Here is a 20603-nt window from a genome sequence, read left to right as displayed (position 1 = left end):
GACAGGGACAGATCATCCAAAATGAAAATAAATAAGGAAACAGAAGCTTTAAATGACACAATAGACCAGATAGATTTAATTGATATTTATAGGACATTCCATCCAAAACCAGCAGATTACACGTTCTTCTCAAGTGCGCACGGAACATTCTCCAGGATAGATCACATCTGGGTCACAAATCAAGCCTCAGTAAATTTAAGAAAATTGAAATCATATCAAGCATCTTTTCTGACCACAACGCTATGAGATTAGAAATGAATTACAGGGAAAAAATCGTAAAAAACACAAACACATGGAGGCTAAACAATACGTTACTAAATAACCAAGAGATCACTGAAGAAATCAAAGAGGAAATCAAAAAATACCTAGAGACAAATGACAATGAAAACACGATGACCCAAAACCTATGGGATGCAGCAAAAGCAGTTCTAAGAGGGAAGTTTATAGGTATACAAGCCTACCTAAAGAAACAAGAAAAATCTCAAGTAAACAATCTAACCTTACACCTAAAGAAACTAGAGAAAGAAGAACAAACAAAACCCAAAGTTAGCAGAAGGAAAGAAATCATAAAGATGAGAGCAGAAATAAATGAAACAGAAACAAAGAAAACAATAGCAAAGATCAATAAAACTAAAAGCTGGTTCTTTGAGAAGATAAACAAAATTGATAAGCCATTAGGCAGACTCATCAAGAAAAAGAGGGAGAGGACTCAAATCAATAAAATCAGAAATGAAAAAGGAGAAGTTACAACAGACACCACAGAAATACAAAGCATCCTAAGAGACTACTACAAACAACTTTATGCCAATAAAATGGACAACCTGGAAGAAATGGACAAATTCTTAGAAAGGTATAACCTTCCAAGACTGAACCAGGAAGAAACAGAAAATATGAACAGACCAATCACAAGTAATGAAATTGAAACTGTGATTAAAAATCTTCCAACAAACAAAAGTACAGGACCAGATGGCTTCACAGGTGAATTCTATCAAACATTTAGAGAAGAGCTAACACCTATCCTTCTCAAACTCTTCCAGAAAATTGCAGAGGAAGGAACACTCCCAAACTCATTCTATGAGGCCACCATCACCCTGATACCAAAACCAGACAAAGACACTACAAAAAAAGAAAATTACAGACCAATATCACTGATGAATATAGATGCAAAAATCCTCAACAAAATACTAGCAAACAGAATCCAACAACACATTAAAAGGATCATACCCCACGATCAAGTGGGATTTATCCCAGGGATGCAAGGATTCTTCAATATACGCAAATCAATCAATGTGATACACCATATTAACAAATTGAAGAATAAAAACCATATGATCATCTCAATAGATGCAGAAAAAGCTTTTGACAAAATTCAACACCCATTTATGATAAAAACCCTCCTGAAAGTGGGCATAGAGGGAACCTACCTCAACATAATAAAGGCCATACATGACAAACCCACAGCAAACATCATTCTCAATGGTGAAAAACTAAAAGCATTTCCTCTAAGATCAGGAACGAGACAAGGATGTCCACTCTCACCACTATTATTCAACATAGTTTTGGAAGTCCTAGCCATGGCAATCAGAGAAGAAAAAGAAATGAAAGGAATACAAATTGGAAAAGAAGAAGTAAAACTGTCACTATTTGCAGATGACATGATACTATACATAGAGAATCCTAAAACTGCCACCAGAAAACTGCTAGAGCTAATTAATGAATATGGTAAAGTTGCAGGATACAAAATTAATGCACAGAAATCTCTTGCATTCCTATACACTAATGATGAAAAATCTGAAAGAGAAATTATGGAAACACTCCCATTTACCATTGCAACAAAAAGAATAAAATACCTAGGAATAAACCTACCTAGGGAGACAAAAGACCTATATGCAGAAAACTATAAGACACTGATGAAAGAAATTAAAGATGATACCAACAGATGGAGAGATATACCATGTTCTTGGATTGGAAGAATCAACATTGTGAAAATGACTATACTACCCAAAGCAATCTACAGATTCAATGCAATCCCTATCAAATTACCAATGGCATTTTTTACGGAGCTAGAACAAATCATCTTAAAATTTGTATGGAGACACAAAAGACCCCGCATAGCCAAAGCAGTCTTGAGGGAAAAAAACGGAACTGGAGGAATCAGACTCCCTGACTTCAGACTATACTACAAAGCTACAGTAATCAAGACAATATGGTACTGGCACAAAAACAGAAACATAGATCAATGGAACAAGGTAGAAAGCCCAGAGATAAACCCACGCACCTATGGTCAACTAATCTATGATAAAGGAGGCAAAGATATACAATGGAGAAAAGACAGTCTCTTCAATAAGTGGTGCTGGGAAAACTGGACAGCTACATGTAAAAGAATGAAATTAGAATACTCCCTAACACCATACACAAAAATAAACTCAAAATGGATTAGAGACCTAAATGTAAGACCGGACACTATAAAACTCTTAGAGGAAATCATAGGAAGAACACTCTTTGACATAAATCACAGCAAGATCTTTTTTGATCCACCTCCTAGAGTAATGGAAATAAAAACAAAAATAAACAAATGGGACCTAATGAAACTTCAAATCTTTTGCACAGCAAAAGAAGCCATAAACAAGATGAAAAGACAACCCTCAGAATGGGAGAAAATGTTTGCAAACGAATCAATGGACAAAGGATTAATCTCCAAAATATATAAACAGCTCATTCAGCTCAATATTAAAGAAACAAACACCCCAATCCAAAAATGGGCAGAATACCTAAATAGACATTTCTCCAAAGAAGACATACAGACGGCCACGAAGCACATGAAAAGATGCTCAACATCACTAATTATTAGAGAAATGCAAATCAAAACTACAACGAGGTATCACCTCACACCAGTTAGAATGGGCATCATCAGAAAATCTACAAACAACAAATGCTGGAGAGGGTGTGGAGAAAAGGGAACCCTCTTGCACTGTTGGTGGGAATGTAAATTGATACAGCCACTATGGAAAACAATATGTAGGTTCCTTAAAAAACTAAAAATAGAATTACCATATGACCCAGCAATCCCACTACTGGGCATATACCCAGAGAAAACCGTAATTCAAAAAGACACATGCACCCGAATGTTCATTGCAGCACTATTTACAATAGCCAGGTCATGGAAGCAACCTAAATGCCCATCAACAGACGAATGGATAAAGAAGAGGTGGTACATATATACAATGGAATATTACTCAGCCATAAAAAGGAACGAAATTGAGTCATTTGTTGAGATGTGGATGGATCTAGAGACTGTCATACAGAGTGAAGTAAGTCAGAAAGAGAAAAACAAATATCGTATATTAACGCATGTATGTGGAACCTAGAAAAATGGTACAGATGAGCTGGTTTGCAGGGCAGAAGTTGAGACACAGATGTAGAGAACAGACATATGGACACCAAGGGGGGAAAACTGCGGTGGGGTGGGGATGGTGGTGTGCTGAATTGGGCGATTGGGATTGACATGTATACACTGATGTGTATAAAATTGATGACTACTAAGAACCTGCAGTATAAAAAAAAAAACAAACAAAACAACTAATACTAAACTTTCATTGGGTTATTTGTATGGAAATATGTTAATATAAATGTTTCAGACATTACATGAAATTTCTAAAAATCTTATATGTTCTGGTATAATGTTATTAGTCATAATCCTAGTTATTACTTTAAAATGTGTATCTCAGAAATAACTAAAAAAAAAACCAAAAACACAGACAGTGGTGGGGGAAAGAAAATAAACACTTGCTTTAGAAAATGTAGAGATCTGAAATCAGATTCAAAGGGTTCTTGGGTGATTCTGATATTTAATTACTAATGGTTGCTTTTTAAAATTTGAATTTTTGGCTGTCTTATTTGGACTTCATGATAGTCTTGTTGCCAGTCAGAAATATATCTAGGTTTGTATTAAAGTGGTTCTGAAAAGTCATGTAACAAAATGGATAAAAGGGATAATTTTATATTCAGAGTTTATTTTTAAAGGGGACCTTATTGCAAGTATTTCTGATAAAAATGATGACTCCTTTTGCAGAGCCATAATTGCCATTTAGTCTAGTGGTTTATGAGTTCATAGTGATCTTTTGTGTATGCTCACATACACATAGATTACCAGGTTATATCAGAGAATGCTTGAATGACATTTATCGTCTCTTCTTAGCATTCATCAATGATTTTGTTATTTACAAGGTACAGTGATAGGTATCGGTGGGATTATCAAAATGAATGAGCCTCTGTTTTAGGCACCTTTATTCCTAGAGGGATTTGCTGGTTATAATATAGTCTGTTTCACTAGGTAAGGGAGGTTGGAACATAGTGCTGTGAGAGGCGCATACAAGGATTAATTCTCCCTTGAAGCATCGTGGAAGTGGTAACTGGTTTTGGAAGATGAGTAGGAGTGTGCAGTAGGTGAAGGACTCTAGGCCTGGTGGGTTTAGAGAGCAGGCAGAAGTTTGGTGTGGCCAGGGTACACGACCAACAGGGCAGAGGTAGGAGATGAGACTGAAAAATAATTCAGAGCCAGGCTGTGAACAGGTTGTAGAGCTTATTTACATACAGAATGTAGATTTGTATCCAGAGGGCAATATTGAAATGATGTAGTAGCATTTTACTAGATGTGTGAAAAGGCACCTCTTTCAGTGTTTCAGTGTTTATGAAAGAGTAAACCATTCTCATGGCAAATATTACGCGTGCTTTCATTAAAATGAACTGTTTATTGATTGATGAGCAAATGTTTACTGGTTGCCTCTTATTTGCTTGGTGGTGTTGGATATGGAGATTAATACCTAAGGAGAAAACACTGTCTCTTCTATTGAGGAACACTAGTAGAAGCAAGTTGGTTTAGTAATAAATATTATAAAAAATGTTATAAAGGTTATATAATTTACTATTTAATTTTTTATTTTTCTCTACTTATTTATTTCTTATATATCCTTCAAGCCTTTGATGCCCACTCGAACCTCTTTTTTTTAACTGAGATATTATTGACATGTAATATCTTATTTTCAGGTATACAACATAATGATTTTGTGTGTATGTGTGTGTGTGTGTGTGTGTGTGTGTGTGTATAAAACACAAAATGATCACCACAATATGTCAGCTTAACATCCATTACCACACAAAGTTAATAAAAAATTTTTTCCTGTGATGACAACTTTTAAGATTTACTCTCTTAGCAACTTTTAGGTATACAATACAGCATTCTTGACTGTAGTCACCAGGCTGTACATTACATCCCCGTGACTTACTTATTTTATAACTGGAAGTTTGTGCCTTTTGATCACCTTCACCCGTTTTGCCCACCTCCCACCCCCAGCCTCTGGCAACCACCAGTTGCTCTCTGCTTCTGTGAGTTCAGGGATTTTTTGTTTCTTTTTTGTTCTTTTAGATTCCACACATAAGTGAGATCATAACAGTGTTTGTCTTTCTCTGTCTGACTTACTTCACTTAGCATAATGCCCTCAGGGTTCCTCCCTGTTGTCGCAAATGGCAGAATTTCCTTCTTTTTTTATGGCTGGATGATATTCCATTGCATATATATGCACCACTTACTCTTTATCCATTCATCCATTCATGGACACTTAGGTTGTTTCCATGTCTTGGCTATTATAAATAATGCTTCTGTGAACATGGGGGTGTAGATATCTTTTTGAGTTGGAGTTTTCATTTCCTTCAGATAAATACCCAGAAGTGGAATTGCTAGATCATATGGTAACTCTATTTTTAGTTTTTTGAGGAACCTCCGTACTGTTTTCCATAGTGGCTGCACCACTTTACATTCCCACCAACAGTGCACAAAGGTTCTCTTTCCACATCCTCACCAACACTTGTTATTTCTTGTCTTTTTGGTAATAGCCATTCTAATAGGTGTGAGGTGGTATCATTGTGGTTTTGATTTGCATTTGCCTGATGATTAGTGATGTTAAGCACCTTTTCAGGTGCCTTTTGGCCATCTGTATGTCTTTCTTGGAAAAATGTCTATTCAGATCCTCTGCCCATTTTTAATCAGGTTGTTTCTTTTCTTTCTTTTTTTTTTTTTTGCTATTGGGTTGTATGAGTTCTTTATATATTTTGGATATTAATCCTTTATCAGATATATTTGAGCCTTTTATTCTTTGACTCCTACTTTGCCTAGATAGCAAATTATACTATCTTATTTTCTTTACTACAAAAGTTGCCTTAGTCCATGTTCCACGGGTTGTTTTCCCTGTATGTTTTGTCCTTTTAACTAATCTGGTAAGACTCTCATTAACATGCATCTGATCTTACTGTATTTTGTTCTTCAGAATATCTGGGTCAGTGCTAGGTAACTACATGTTTAATAACATTTAATAATATTAAACTAAGTGTTTAATAACAGCTGTTGAAACATTGTCTGTTCTTTTGGAGATCCAAAAATAGACTTTTGAAGTAGGTTTTCAACTTAAAAAGTAAAGTGACAGAGTAACAAATAAACTCCCTTTCCAGTAATATAAAATGTAGCATACTTGTTAGATGTTAGCAATAATTAGCTTACTGGTATAGCTTTTTAATGATCTATTAATAAAATTATTAATAATCAATAATCAATAATTATGCCCAAATTTTAAGAAATATCTTTGCAACAGTTTGAGATACTTAATTTTCATGGATGTATGATTTGGGCTATATGTAGATCAGGTTTGTTTTTCATTTGATTATGTGTTTTTTCAAATATTTAAAGGAAAAGTGTTCTAATGCTATATCATTTTGGAAGTTCTCTACAGACATTTGCTTCTATGAGTTTAATTCATGATGCTAATTTATATTTGACAATGTTAATATGTTGATGGAATCTGTAGGATAATATTGGCTACTCCTAGCAAGATACATCTCTTTAAGGTGAAAGGTACTTATGCATAAACTTACATATTAACTAATTATGCATAAACTAATATTACAGTCTTCATTAAAGAAAAACAACTAGTTAAACATATTAATTGAGCTACCATGAAGAGTCTGAGCATTCATGATAGACCAGTACCAGTAAAGAGTGTTTGCATGTTACTTTTCACTTGATTCCAGACAAATAGAACATCCGGTCTTTGTTTTAAAAGTGGATCTGTGGTGTTGCTTGGAGAGTCAACTGTGTCTCTGTCTCTGACTCTTTTTTCACCTCTGTGCTGTTTCAAATGATCACCTTGGATGAATACAAAAAGGAAACCAAAAAGGGGGTGGGGGTGAAGGAGGAGTTGTTCCATTTTTTTAAAGTGCTTTAAAATACTGTGTCTTTTTTTTTAACAACAGAAGCATTCAGCATGGCCACCCATTTTAAATTAGTGATAACTTTAAAGATCAGGAATCAAAAAATTTACCTGTTACAACCTCTTCATTATTTTCACTGAGAAATTAAGAGAGAGATCAAGCATTTTGCACAAGGCCACAGAGTCTGTGAACCTAAGGAACTCAGACCTGAACTGCAGCTTCACAGTTTCATATGCTTTCCATGGTATCATATTACTTAGTTTTATTCAACTTTGACTTCCATGATAAAATATTAGGAAATAAAAGAGATGAAATCAAACCCGAACTTTAGCTGCTAGTTCTCAGACTTAACTATTAACTGAAAATTTATCTGTCTCCATAACCGGTTTTCAGCTGGGGCTTGCATCAGACTCACCTGTGAAGCTTTTCTCAGCTACAAATGCTTAGAAATTTGATTCCCTGCAGAATCAAAATCTCTAGAGGTGAGACCCAGACATATTTTATTCTAAAGGCTCTGTTGCTGAGCTCTTGATTGTGAATAATTTCCCTAGTCTTTGAGTATTGTTAATAAAGACATTGATTAGAAGGTTGGTATATCTCTTTTAAGACAGTTTTTGTACATGTACCTAGTGTCAGCACTGAGGGTGTGGTATGGGAATTAGAATGAAAAGGGCAAGAAAAAGGAAGGATTTGTGTATCATACATGCATAGATTTTTTTTTTTAATTTATTCTTTTTTATTTTTAGTATCTCTATTGGAGTACAATTGCTTTACAATGTTGTGTTAGTTTCTGTTGTACAACAAAGTGAATCAGCTATTTGTCTACATATATCCCCATATCCCCTCCCTTTTTCATCTCTCTCCCACCCTCCCTATCCCACGCCTCTAGGTCGTCGCAGAGCATCAAGCTGATCTCCCTGTGCTATGCAGCAGCTTCCCACTAGCCATCCATTTTACATTTGGTAGTGTATATATGTCAATGCTACTCTCTTACTTTGTCCCAGCTTCCCCTTCCCCCACTGTGTCCTCAAGTCCTTTCTCTACGTCTGTGTCTTTATCTCTGCCCTGCCACTAGGTTCATCAGTACCGTTTTTTTAGATTCCATATATATGTGTTAGCATATGGTGTTTGTTTTTCTCTTTCTGACTTACTTCACTCTGTATGACAGACTCTAGGTCCATCCACCTCATTACAAATAACTCAGTTTCGTTCCTTTTTATGGCTGAGTAATATTTCATTGTATATATGTGCCACATCTTCTTTATCCATTCATCTGTCGATGGACACTTAGATTGCTTCCATGTCCTGGCTATTGTAAATAGTGCTGCAGTGAACATCGTGGTACATGTATCTTTTTGAATTATGGTTTTCTCAGGGTATATGCCCAGCAGTGGGATTGCTGGGTCACATGGTAGTTCTATTTTTAGTTTTTTAAGGAACCTCCATACTGTTCTCCATAGTGGCTGTATCAATTTACATTCCCACCAACAGTGCAAAAGGGTTCCCTTTTCTCCACGCCCTCTCCAGCATTTATTGTTTGTAGATTTTTTTTTTTTTTTTTTTTTTTTTTTTTTTGGCTGTGTTGGGTCTTCATTGCTGCGTGCAGGCTTTCTCTAGTTACGGCGAGCGGGGGCTACTCTTCATTGCAGTGGCTTCTCTTGTCATGGAGCATAGGATCTAGGCACGCGGGCTTCAGTAGTTGTGGCACGTGGGCTTAGCAGTTGTGGCTCGCAGGCTCTGGAGTTGTGGCACACGGGCTTCGTTGCTCCGGGGCATGTGGGATCTTCCCGGACCAGGGCTTGAACCCATGTCCCCTGCCTCGGCAGGCAGATTCTTAACCACTGTGCCACCAGGGAAGTCCATGTTTGTAGATTTTTTGATGATGACCATTCTGACCAGTGTGAGGTGATACCTCATTGTGGTTTTGATTTGCATTTCTCTAATGATTAGTGATGTTGAGCATCTTTTCATGTGTTTGTTGGCAATCTGTATGTCTTCTTTGGAGAAATGTCTGTTTAGGTCTTCCACCCATTTTTGGATTGGGTTGTTTGTTTTTTTCATATTGAGCTGCATGAGCTGCTTGTACATTTTGGAGATTAATCCTTTGTCAGTTGCTTCATTTGCAAATATTTTCTCCCATTCTGAGGGTTGTCTTTTTGTCTTGTTTATGGTTTCCTTTGCTGTGCAAAAGCTTTTAAGTTTCATTAGGCCCCATTTGTTTATTTTTGATTTTATTTCCATTTCTCTAGGAGGTGGATCAAAAAGGATCTTGCTGTGATTTATGTCAAAGAGTGTTCTGTCTGTTTCCTCTAAGAGTTTTGTAGTGTCTGGCCTTACATTTAGGTCTTTAATCCATTTTGAGTTTATTTTTGTGTATGGTGTTAGGGAGTGTGCTAATTTCATTATTTTACACGTAGCTGTCCAGTTTTCCAAGCTCCACTTATTGAAGAGGCTGTCTTTTCTCCACTGTATATTCTTGCCTCCTTTGTAAAAGATGAGGTGACCATATGTGTTTGGGTTTACCTCTGGGCTCTCTATCCTGTTCCATTGATCTATATTTCTGTTTTTGTGCCAGCACCATACTGTCTTGATTACTGTAGCTTTGTAGTATAGCCTGAAGTCAGGGAGCCTGATTCCTCCAGCTCCTTTTTTCTTTCTCAAGATTGTTTTGGCTATTCGGGGTCTTTGGTGTCTCCATACAACCTGTAAAATTTTTTGTTCTAGTTCTGTGAAAAATGCCATTGGTAATTTGATGGGGATTGCATTGAATCTGTAGATTGCTTTGGATAGTATAGTCATTTTCACAATGTTGATTCTTCCATTCCAAGAACACAGTATATCTTTCCATCTGTTTGTATCATCTTTGATTTCTTTTATCAGTGTCTTACAGTTTTCTGCATACAGGTCTTTTGCCTCCTTAGGTAGGTTTATTCCTAGGTATTTTATTCTTTTTGTTGCAGTGGTAAATGGGAGTGTTTCCTTGATTTCTCCTTCTGATTTTTCATTGTTAGTGTATAGGAATGCCACCAGAAAACTACTAGAGCTAATCAATGAATTTGGTAAAGTAGCAGGATACAAAATTAGTGCACAGAAATCTCTTGCATTCCTATACACTAACAGATTTTTTTTGACTTGACGTGGTAGGCAGTAGGCAGCTGTTCTTGAGCAGGTTGATGATACAGTAAAGTAACACTTCTCATATATATTTGCCTTCAGGTAAGACTTCATTTTATATCTGATGCTCAGGAGCCTATCATATACTTAAAGGCCATTAAGAAAAATTTCCACCCAGTGGCTGAAGTCATGAACCTTGAAAGTTATACTGTTCTCTTCCCTCCCCCTCTCCCCTGATATCTAATAAGTCACCAGGTCTTTTCAGTTTTAGCTTTTAAATACCTGTTAAAACTATTTTCTCCTCTTTGTCCCTAGTGCTACTATCCTGATATGGGTCTTTATCATTTTTTACCTGAATAACTATAATAGCCTTGATTTTCCTGTCTCATCCATCTTCCAGATTGCTGTTAAAGTAATTATTCTAAAACGCAAGTCTGCTGTATCATATCCCTTTATAAAATCCTTCAGTGGTTCCCCATTACCTAGCATAAAATCTAAACTACTTAGTATGTCTATTCACAGAAATTTACCACCTCATTACCAGCTACTCAGGAATTGTAGGTTATGTATCCTGTACCATAATGAACATAATGTGTTCTTTCATAACTTTGCATATGCTGTTTTCTTTGCTTATAATCCCTTTTCAAATTGATCAGACTTGCAAATTCATAGGAATCCTTTAATACACCTCAGATGTAACCTGTCTCAGATGTTTCTTCCCATCCTTTTTCCCTTCTCCCTCTGTCAGTTAGCATTCCTTTTATTGCTTTTACGGTAATTGCCTGTATACATGTCTGCCCAGCTCCATTAGACTGTGAGGTCACTGAGGACAGGACTGTGTATTTCATTCATCTTTATATTCCCAGCATCTAGTACAATGTCTGGCATATCAGCATTCAGTAAATTTTCAAAAAACTGATCTGATTTGAATTGAATTCCTTGACATACTCAGTTAAAAATTTAGCTTTGATAACTAAAAGTATTGGCAGTAGCTTTTTAATCCATTGTGGATATTTACGTCTTCCTATTTTTTATGATTTTCAAGTAACTTGAATTTTTTTAATTGGTAAAACTGTTTTTCCTTATCTAGCACAATGCCTTACTTGTAATCATGAGAAGTGGAATATTACTGTGATTCATGGTCTAGGCAAAGGGAGTTATAAATAAGATGGTAGAAGGTGACACATTTGTGTATTTAGTGGAACAGATACTTCTTTGCTTTCTATTAGATTGGAGTTCACTGACCATTTCATGAAGTAGCTATTGTGCTTTTCTTTGTATTGAATTCATGCTTTACAAGGAGAAAAAAGAGATAGGGTCAAATTAAGTTATTCTTTTGTTCTTTTTTCCGTGTTTCTATGTTCCTTGGAACACGTTCTACCACTAAGAAGCAGTATGATTTGGGGCAGATTACTTAATTGCTCTGGGCTTCAATTTCCTGATTTGTAAAACAGATAGTGATAGTACTGCCTCATAGGGTTGTTATGAAAGTTAAATGAATTAATATACGTAAGGTGCTTACTCATCCCGTGCCACTTTCCTCACCTTGGCCTTCATTCAGGCCTGAATGTCCTAAGCTCGTTCCTGCCTCCAGCCTTTATGGATGCTCTTTCCTCTACTGAGATCACAGTTTTCATCTGCCCGGTTCCTCCTCAACTCTAGGTTTCCTACTGGATTGGCAGTTCCAGGGCAAGACAGTGCCTGGGACAGTAGTTGTGTAATAAATATGTACTGAGTGAACGAATGAGTGAGTAAATAATTGAGCCAGCTGCGTAGAAAAGAGAACAGGATCATGTGGAATGGAAGGTTCCTTCCTCTAGGGCTGTAGTCAGAGCAGGTTCTCTCATGGTAGGCAGGGAAGAAAGGAGACTGTATATATGTATATTTATTGTATACATACATAAGTTAAATAGTGAAATTGTAAATGTTTAATAGTTAAGTTATTAAAATTGAAGTCTACAAACTAATCAAACTGCCTGAATGGTGATCAATTTGAGCTTACATTGGTATTTTTAATTGCCCCCCCCAGTAATTTGAATATGTTTGAATTGTTTATGCTTTAAAATTAATACATGTCAACTACACTTCAAAAAAAGAAACTCTTAAACAACTGCCCACTTCAATCCTGGGTATAATTTCAGAAGCTATAAAAATTTGGCAGTGAATTACAAGTCAGGGTACGAAATTATAAATGAAATGTAATCATAGCTGTGCTTTTAAAAAAAAACAAATTTAGAAGGGCACACAGCAAATATCACATGTATTGATTGATTTTCTTTTCTTCACATGTCTCAAGTGTCTGGTAATTGTTTATTGCATGCCAGACATTGTATGTAAAAGACCCATAGAAGCTCCAATTGATGTCATCCATCAGAAAGAATTTCCTCTTTTTTCTCTTGGGCACAGAGGGTCAGGGGCTTATCTTTTTAATCCAATCAGAATTGAGCTGGAGCAGGGCTGGGTTACAGTTTTTTAAGATTTAGTTCACCTTTGTCTCTTCTCAGGCATTTTGATTGGGAACTTGGTGAGTCCGCTTCCACATCTCAAAGTCTGCTTAAGAGTCACTTGTGCTCTTCAGAAGTTTTGAGCTTAACTTCTAGCCCTTGCAGCAGAATCTGGAAGATGTCTTGAGAGGGAGATTGGTTGTGTGAAACAGGACTTCCTCCCTCTAGTAGGACTTTGTCTCCTAAACACTATGAGATTATAGGAGATTTGCTCTTCAGAAACTTGATTCAGCCTCCTCAGCTTCCCATAAGTAGCCCCAGAACTAAAACCAGTCATGTTTGGGGCTCTTCAATTCCAATGGGTCATACAAGCCCTGGGTAACAGCTGAAACCTTGCTCATTTCTCTTTTCCCGAGTAGAGTCCTTCTGCGTGGGCCAAGGGCCAGTCTGATACAGAATTGGAAAATGGCCTCAGGGAAGAAAATGGCTAGGGATTTTCAGAAGGATGCTCCCCATATGCTTGCAGCCTGGAATTCACATTCATCTAGTCCTAATTGATTCTAAAACTCTCTGGTGGGACTTCCCTGGTGGTGCAGTGGTTAAGAATCTACCTGCCAATGCAGGGGACACGGGTTCGAGCCCTGGTCCGGGAAGCTCCCACCCACATGCCGTGGAGCAGCTAAGCCCGTGTGTCACAACTACTGAGCCTGCGTGCCACAACTGCTGAGCCTGCGTGCCACAACTACCGAAGCCTGGGTACCTAGAGCCCATGCTCCACAACAAGAGAAGCCACCGCAATGAGAAGCCTGCGCACTGCAACGAAGAGTAGCCCCCACTTGCCCCAATTAGAGAAAGCCCGTGCGCAGCAATGAAGACCCAACACAACAATCAATATATATATGTATAAATAAAACTCTCTGGTATATTGATTACCTGGCTTTTTTCCAGTTGTAGCCAAAGCAGAGGCATCCTGTGACCTGTTACATCCTATTTGAAAGTGGAAATCATAATGTAAAATTAAAAGAAAGAAATTTGGAGGTTTTTTTCCCTCAAGGATTTTATATTTATACCTCTTATATGAAAAATATTCTGAAGTGACAAGCATTATATAAAATCTTAATACCTTTTTATCATTACTAGAAGATGATTTTGGAATTGCTTTTTTGTTTTTCTTCATTTTCAGGATATTTTATTAAGGAGACATTTTACAAAGGTTCAGTAACAGAAACAAGTGAGGGTGCAGTTCTCTGGGGTGGTGAGAGTGGGGTGCGATCACACTGCATATCTGAAGGCAGGGGAGGGAGGTGCTGCAGAACCGGAGAGAGAGCTGTATGGATGGGCCACCTGACAGGAACTGTGGGACGTGCCCTCCATCAGGGAGAGAGTTGGGAAGGACAACCCTGACCTCACTCTCCATCATTCTCTAGGTCTCTTGCTGGTGCCTCCCATTAGCCAAACCGAACCAGGAGCCAGAATTCAAGGGGTCCCTATGAGAGGTCCATTGGGATTGCTTCTTAATATATCATTTAAACCAACAGCTCTTCCATTTAGCTCTGTTCTTTCTTCACTGATAAGCCCCATTTGGATGGCAGCCATCTGTGAAAACTTATGTATTAATGACTAGAAAAGATTTCCCTCAAAAGGTAAATATAGTGATAACAATTACTCTTTATTTTTCCTGCTTGAAAAACATAAATTCTGAAGATCTTTTTTATTGATACATGTAACATAGGACTTCAGAAAATTAGCTTGCTTTTTCTTGAGACAGGTCTTTATAAGAGGTAAATTCTGTGTGTGTTTTTGTGTTTTCTACATTTGGTTAGACATAAAAAGCCTTCACCCAAAGGAGACTGCTGGAAAACTGGAGATAATTCAGTTATTTTTAAGAACAGGCTATTAACTGAGAAAATTAAATCTAATCAGTGATAACATTTATCAAGAAGACAAGAAGTAATAAGCATCATGAAAAATACTACCTTTCTATCAGTGATAAATAAAGACCTTTTGTTTCTGTATTTTTTTAATCTACATTTGATAAATATCAGTCATATGATTTTGTGAGTGGGAATAATGATGGCAAAACATTTGGACACTTCTTGTGTTTATATTTACCTTTAAAGTTTCGCTTCACTGCTTGATGGTGGTAGTGGTGCCCTTGCCATGGGAACATAGATTTTGGAGGTGTGCCAGCAAGGGTTTGAATCCTACTCTTCTTTATTCTTCTTCTTAATAAGTTGTGATATTAGTAGTAGATGGTTATTTAGTGTTTACTGTGAGCCAGGTACTCTAAGTATGTAGCTATTCCTTACTTCTTTTAATCCTCAGAACAGTTCTGGGGAGTCAGTTCTTATAGAACTGCAAGCCTATCACAGTAGTAAGTGATGAAGGTAGGATTTAAACTCAGTTCTATAAAACACCAAAGCCCGTGGTAAATACTGTGCCATACCCCTCCCTGTGTGACCTTGAGGGAATCACAGATATAAAGCCCTCTACCTGTAATTCTGAAATGAAAAATGCTTTGGAAATTGCTAGTCTTTTCATAACTTATTTGGTGGCAAAATGAACTCTGAATGGATGAGAAGCTATTTATAGCCTTTGTTAATCCCATTTAGTGCGAATATTCATACATGTTGCTAGAAAAGTAGTAATATGTTTGATTAGGGGGTGCTGCCGTAGACCTCCTCTGGAGATGTTACAAAATTTACTGTGTGCGTGCTGCATTAACTTTACAAGTTAAAATACAAAAATTCTGAAATCTGAAACATTCCCAGGTGACTGTGCCCCTCTATTTAACTTCTGTAATACTTAGTTTTCTTATCTGTAGAGATGTCAAGATCTAACCCAGTATGTCTTAATGTGAATTATATTAATTAATACATACATGTAAGTATTAAAGTACCTGGTATATAGTCAGTATTCAGTTTGGGGGATTGTTACTATTATTATCTTGGAATTTATATTTAGTTGTGCAGAGTTTGGATCCTAAAGCTAGAATATGTGGAAAACTAGAGTTTTGTTTAGCTTGTAGCTGAAGCCCAGCACTGCGTTGTATCTGTACAGGATTAGTAGGAAGCCATGCCCTTCACAGAATATAAGTGACTTTCCCTTACCAAGGACTATGTAGAACAGCAGTAAGTATAAACGTACACTATGCTGTAGTTTAGGATTTCCTAACCTTTTTCATGTCACTGCGCACACAGAAAAGTTCTCTACTGAGATAAATAAGGGAGGGGGATGCTTGTGGCTGCCCCGTGCCGCAGCAGGCTCGCGTGGCGCCTGAGTGCTCAGGGAGTCAGCGTCATGGCATACCTGTGAACACGCCTTGGCAAAGCAGTGTGGAATTGTACATGCCGCATATAAGGGGAAGATAAAAAATGCTGAAAGTTGTTAGTGGATTTACTTTGGTTATCTCCTCTGATTAAGCATCTATTTCTAGTCAGTTAAAATCCAGAAACACCTAGGTGAAACATAATTTTTTGAACAGTTAAGTCTCTTGATTCTTGTCTTCTAACAGTTCAGAATGAGATGGAGTGACTGTTTTACTTAATGCTTTATAAAATGTGTTTGTTGACCTCTTAAATTAAGTTTATTTCACTTGTAAGTTAGAATTATGAAGAAACTATGACATCGTCTTGAACATTTAAAGCATTGGCAAGAGTGGATAGGCCGGTGATATATTTAATTTCGGACATTTTTTTTTAAGGGGCTGACGTTTATTCCTTCCTCATATATTACAGTAAAAATTGGGTATGGTGGGGTAATTTTGTCAGTTATTTTTTTTAAATGTACAAATTCAGAGTTTGGCTGTTAGGAGTTATTTGCACCAGGGCTCTGGGGGCGGGGCACAACAGGAAGTTATTTCATATTATCCCTGCCCCTCTGCCAAGCGAAAGCCTCCCTACCAGCTAAAAAGAGTGTGCAGAGCAGAGTCTCAACCAGATAAGATGTTTCTAGAACATAGGTTGGAACATTGTCCTCCGCCATAAATTCAGTATAGGGAGGCGGGGCAGGCGTAGGGGAGCTGCGAGTACAGAGACCCACTTGGGCTCAGGAGTCTGGGATCTGAGGAAACACCCTACATCTGCTTGTTTCTCTTAGAGGAAAGAGTACACAGTTTAAAGGATTAAAGGAGGGTTTCTTCTTCTTGTGGGTCTCTGTGGTGGAGGAGCTTCTTTCCTGGGCTGTAGTGATCCGAACGGGGTTTGCTGGGTTGGTGGCATCCCCAGTGGCTTGTTTGCCTTTGGTGGGACTCCTCTTTATCCTTTGAGGGGCAGATTTCTAGTGCTTTTCTCTTTTCGTGAGCTTTTGGAGTGGGAGTGGGGATGGGAGGGTGGCATGGCTGGAAACTGTTTGGCTCCTTCTTGGTGCTCACTTGGCTCTGAGGAGCCTTGGAGCTCTGTCTGCTCAAGCTGTGGTCTGTTTCAAGAGGAGTTTTCAGAGTTAAAATATTATTTCTGACAGCCTTACAAATCTGCCTCACTTTTAATACTTTAAAAACTTTATAATTTGGAAGGGTTTACCACCTTCAAAAGTTGTAAGACTAGTGGGTCATTCCATAATAGCCTGTGGCTCAGAATATTGTTATGTGTTAATTTGGAAAGAGTGTGGCAGCTATTCAGCACTTCTCTGAACCGGGGCACGTTACATGTCAGCTGCGTTGCTTGATTTTCTTCACAGTGTTACATCTTCATTTAAATCATGAATCTGAATTGTATTAATCTAAAACCTACCAGTGTTCCCTAAAATAACATGGTAATAATTTTTGTAAGAAAAAGTAAGTAGTAATGAACATTGTTTCCATTATAGGAACAGAAAATAAAGATAATAAGACAAAATTCCAGAATACATCAAGTCATTATGACTAAAAATCACAGGAACTTTATATTTTAAATTTATTGTAATAATTGGTCTTCCCTGTCATTCCCAGAGGCATGTTACAGAGATAAATACAGTTTCCTTTCAACTCTCATATTTGGAACCTCACAAATTTGAAATGTTTGATGTGTTAGAGTTTCGGGAGTGGAAAGTTGCAGGGAGTGAGTTTTCTGCATCTTTCGGGAAGCAGTATTGCTGTGTAAGTGCAATTCGCAGGGCAGATAAAGTGTAAATTTTGTGGGTAGAATTAGTGAGTGGTAACGAGGTGCTCCTGTGACGGAGTGTGCAGCCCGAAGCTGCTGGTGCCGGCGGACAGCAGTGCTAGATCCGGGAGGGCAGTCAAGGCGCACGCACTGAGTGTGGACCAGACTTCGAGTCATAATTTTCAGAATTCAGAACTTGTTTTTTCCTTTCAGAAAACTGAAGAATGGGAGAAAAAGAAGACTGAAGCAGACATGGAAGAGTATGTATGGAAAGACAGCTCCTCAGAAAAAAACATCCTGGAAACCCTTCTCCAAATTAAAGCTGCTGAGAAAAATCTGGAATTAAGTAAAGAAGAGCTCCTTGGTACTAAAGAAGTTGAAGAGTACAGAAAGTCTGTTGTTAGTCTTAAGAATGAGGGGGACAATGAAAATACCCTTTCTCAGTACAAAGAATCAGTGAAGAGACTATTAAATTTGACATGAATTATATAGAAAAATTGCCTTGATTTATTAATTTTATGATATATATGTAATCATTATCTAATTTGATATACAGTTGAAGATGTTAAAAAACCATTGTTTTATTACATCAGAGTTAAAATTATTCCTTTCATCCTAATGTACAAAGGTAGTGATTATTCAAAAGTTTTCTTACGTATGCACTGGGGCAATCATACTAATTCGATCTCTGTGATGTCTTCTGGTTCTAAAGTGTTTGGATTTTATTTCTACCATAACAACTTTAGTGTTCATATATATACAATGTTGTTGTTTTGTCACCTGCTGCATTTCTTTCCCTACAAATTAGTACTTACGGGTTGCTTTTGAATCATGATTTTGGTTATTTGGGAAGCTAGGCCCAGAACCCAGTCCCCTGACTGAAGTTCAGTGTTTTGTCTACATAACTGCTGTCTGCCTAGTGAGTTTTTTGCACATGCTGATTCTGATTAGAAACAGGTCCTTGGCAGTATTTTCTAACCTAAAAAGTTTGTTCCATTCCTCTATTTTGGGGTCACTTTATGTTGATTCAGTTCTGTTTAGCATCCTGCTTTCCATTTTCTTTGGCTCATTGCTCCAACCCCAAGCTTGCAGAAAAGTGGAAATGGAGATTAGCTGGTATTCATCTCTGTGGATGCCCCTGCTAGAACTTCCACATCTCAGGAAAGAGATGAGGTATAAAGACCCTGAATTTAATTGGAGTAAATGACAAAATAACTGCCCTAAGAAACATTTCATTCAATTTAGCTGTCAATTCAGTACTTTTAAGTATATCTGTAAGTCATTTCTTACCACTTAAAGTTGTCGACAAGTGATTAATTTAAAATTGAAATAAAGGAATTATGGAGGCTGTTATTTGCCTAAAACTTATTTTGCTTGACAGAATTTGAGAACATAAAATGCCGAAAGGAATTTCAGAACAATTGCTCAAAAGATTTATATAAATTGAAGATATGATTTAGTATTAGCAAGGCCAAGAGTCCATAGGTTATAAAGGACAACAATAGGGCCTTGAGTTCCATCCATTCCACTGGATGGAAATAGCGAATGAAAAACAAAGTAGATACAACTGAATTTCTAGATCAGGTTTAAAGCATACATAAGTGTATTGAAGTGTTACATTTCTTAGAGAGTCAGAGTTGAGGAAAACTCAGATGTGGAAACAGGATTGAAGAAGGACACATTTGAAAACAGTAGAAGCTGAGGAGAGGTTGTCATTTGGGAACATGTAAAGAGGTGGTAGATTAGGGTCCTCAATCCTGTAGTAATAATACAGTGAAGATGGAAGCAGATGGAGTAATGATACGTAGTAAAAGAATTTGACCTTGCTCACAGAGAATCTGGCCTCTCCCGTCAGCTTCTGGGAGGTAATCTGTCATACCTCATAGAAGTGTCTTTGGTTAGGGCAGGAGTCAGTCACAATGGATTTTAGGTGGGGCTCGCTACACCTGATAGTCCTAGGCATGCCAGGAAAACCAACCATGTGTTTAGGGTTGGGGGGCTTTGAGTCTCTTGCTAAATCAGTCCACCCAGCAGCTGAGATCAACTGCCCAGGTAATTGATCAGTCAGTCATACCTATGTGATGGAGCCTCAATAAAAATTTAGGACACTGAGGCTCCGGTAAGCTTCCCTGGTTGGCGATACTCTGGACATACTGTCACACACTTTTACTGGGAGAGTAATGCATCCTGCTTCCACGGGGAGAGGACACCAAAACCTGTGAGTTCGGAACACTCCTGAACTTCATCCTAGGTGCTTCTTCCCTTGGCTGATTTTAATCTGTATCCTTTCCCTGCAATAAACCGTAACTATGAGTATAATAGCTTTCATTGGGTTCTGTGAATTCCTCTAGTGAATTATCGAACCTGAGAGTGGTTTGGGGACTCCCCATCCCCCGAACTTACAGTTGATGTCACAAGTAAGGGTGGTCTTGTAGAAGACTGTGCCTTTTTTTTTTTTTTTTTTTAATTGAGAGTTATGTTTTATTCGGCAAAGTTTTTTTTTTTTTTAATTAATTTTTGGCTGTGTTGGGTCTTCATTTCTGTGCGAGGGCTTTCTCTAGTTGCGGCAAGTGGGGGCCACTCTTCATCACGGTGCGCGGGCCTCTCACTATCGCGGCCTCTCTTGTTGCGGAGCACAGGCTCCAGACGGGCAGGCTCAGTAGTTGTGGCTCACGGGCCCAGTTGCTCCGTGGCATGTGGGATCTTC

General features: G+C 37.8%; 1 protein-coding gene across 2 annotated transcripts in view; it reads left to right on the top strand.

The window, feature by feature from the left end:
• Window positions 1-19264, top strand: part of MRPS35 (mitochondrial ribosomal protein S35) — a 49630-nt gene extending 30366 nt beyond the window's left edge. For both annotated transcript variants that reach the window (XM_082419859.1, XM_082419858.1), the window contains one exon: window positions 18110-19264. In XM_082419859.1, coding sequence (XP_082275985.1) covers window positions 18110-18379 — 270 coding nt within the window. In that variant the 3' untranslated portion in view covers window positions 18380-19264. The remainder of the gene's footprint in view (window positions 1-18109) is intronic.
• The last annotated feature ends 1339 nt before the right edge of the window (window positions 19265-20603 follow it).

This window comes from Balaenoptera physalus (assembly GCF_965194825.1).
Source record: "Balaenoptera physalus genome assembly, chromosome: 13".
NCBI lineage: Eukaryota > Metazoa > Chordata > Mammalia > Artiodactyla > Balaenopteridae > Balaenoptera > Balaenoptera physalus.
The sequence above is the reverse complement of the archived record's forward strand: the minus strand, read 5'-3'. Positions and strand labels throughout refer to the sequence as shown.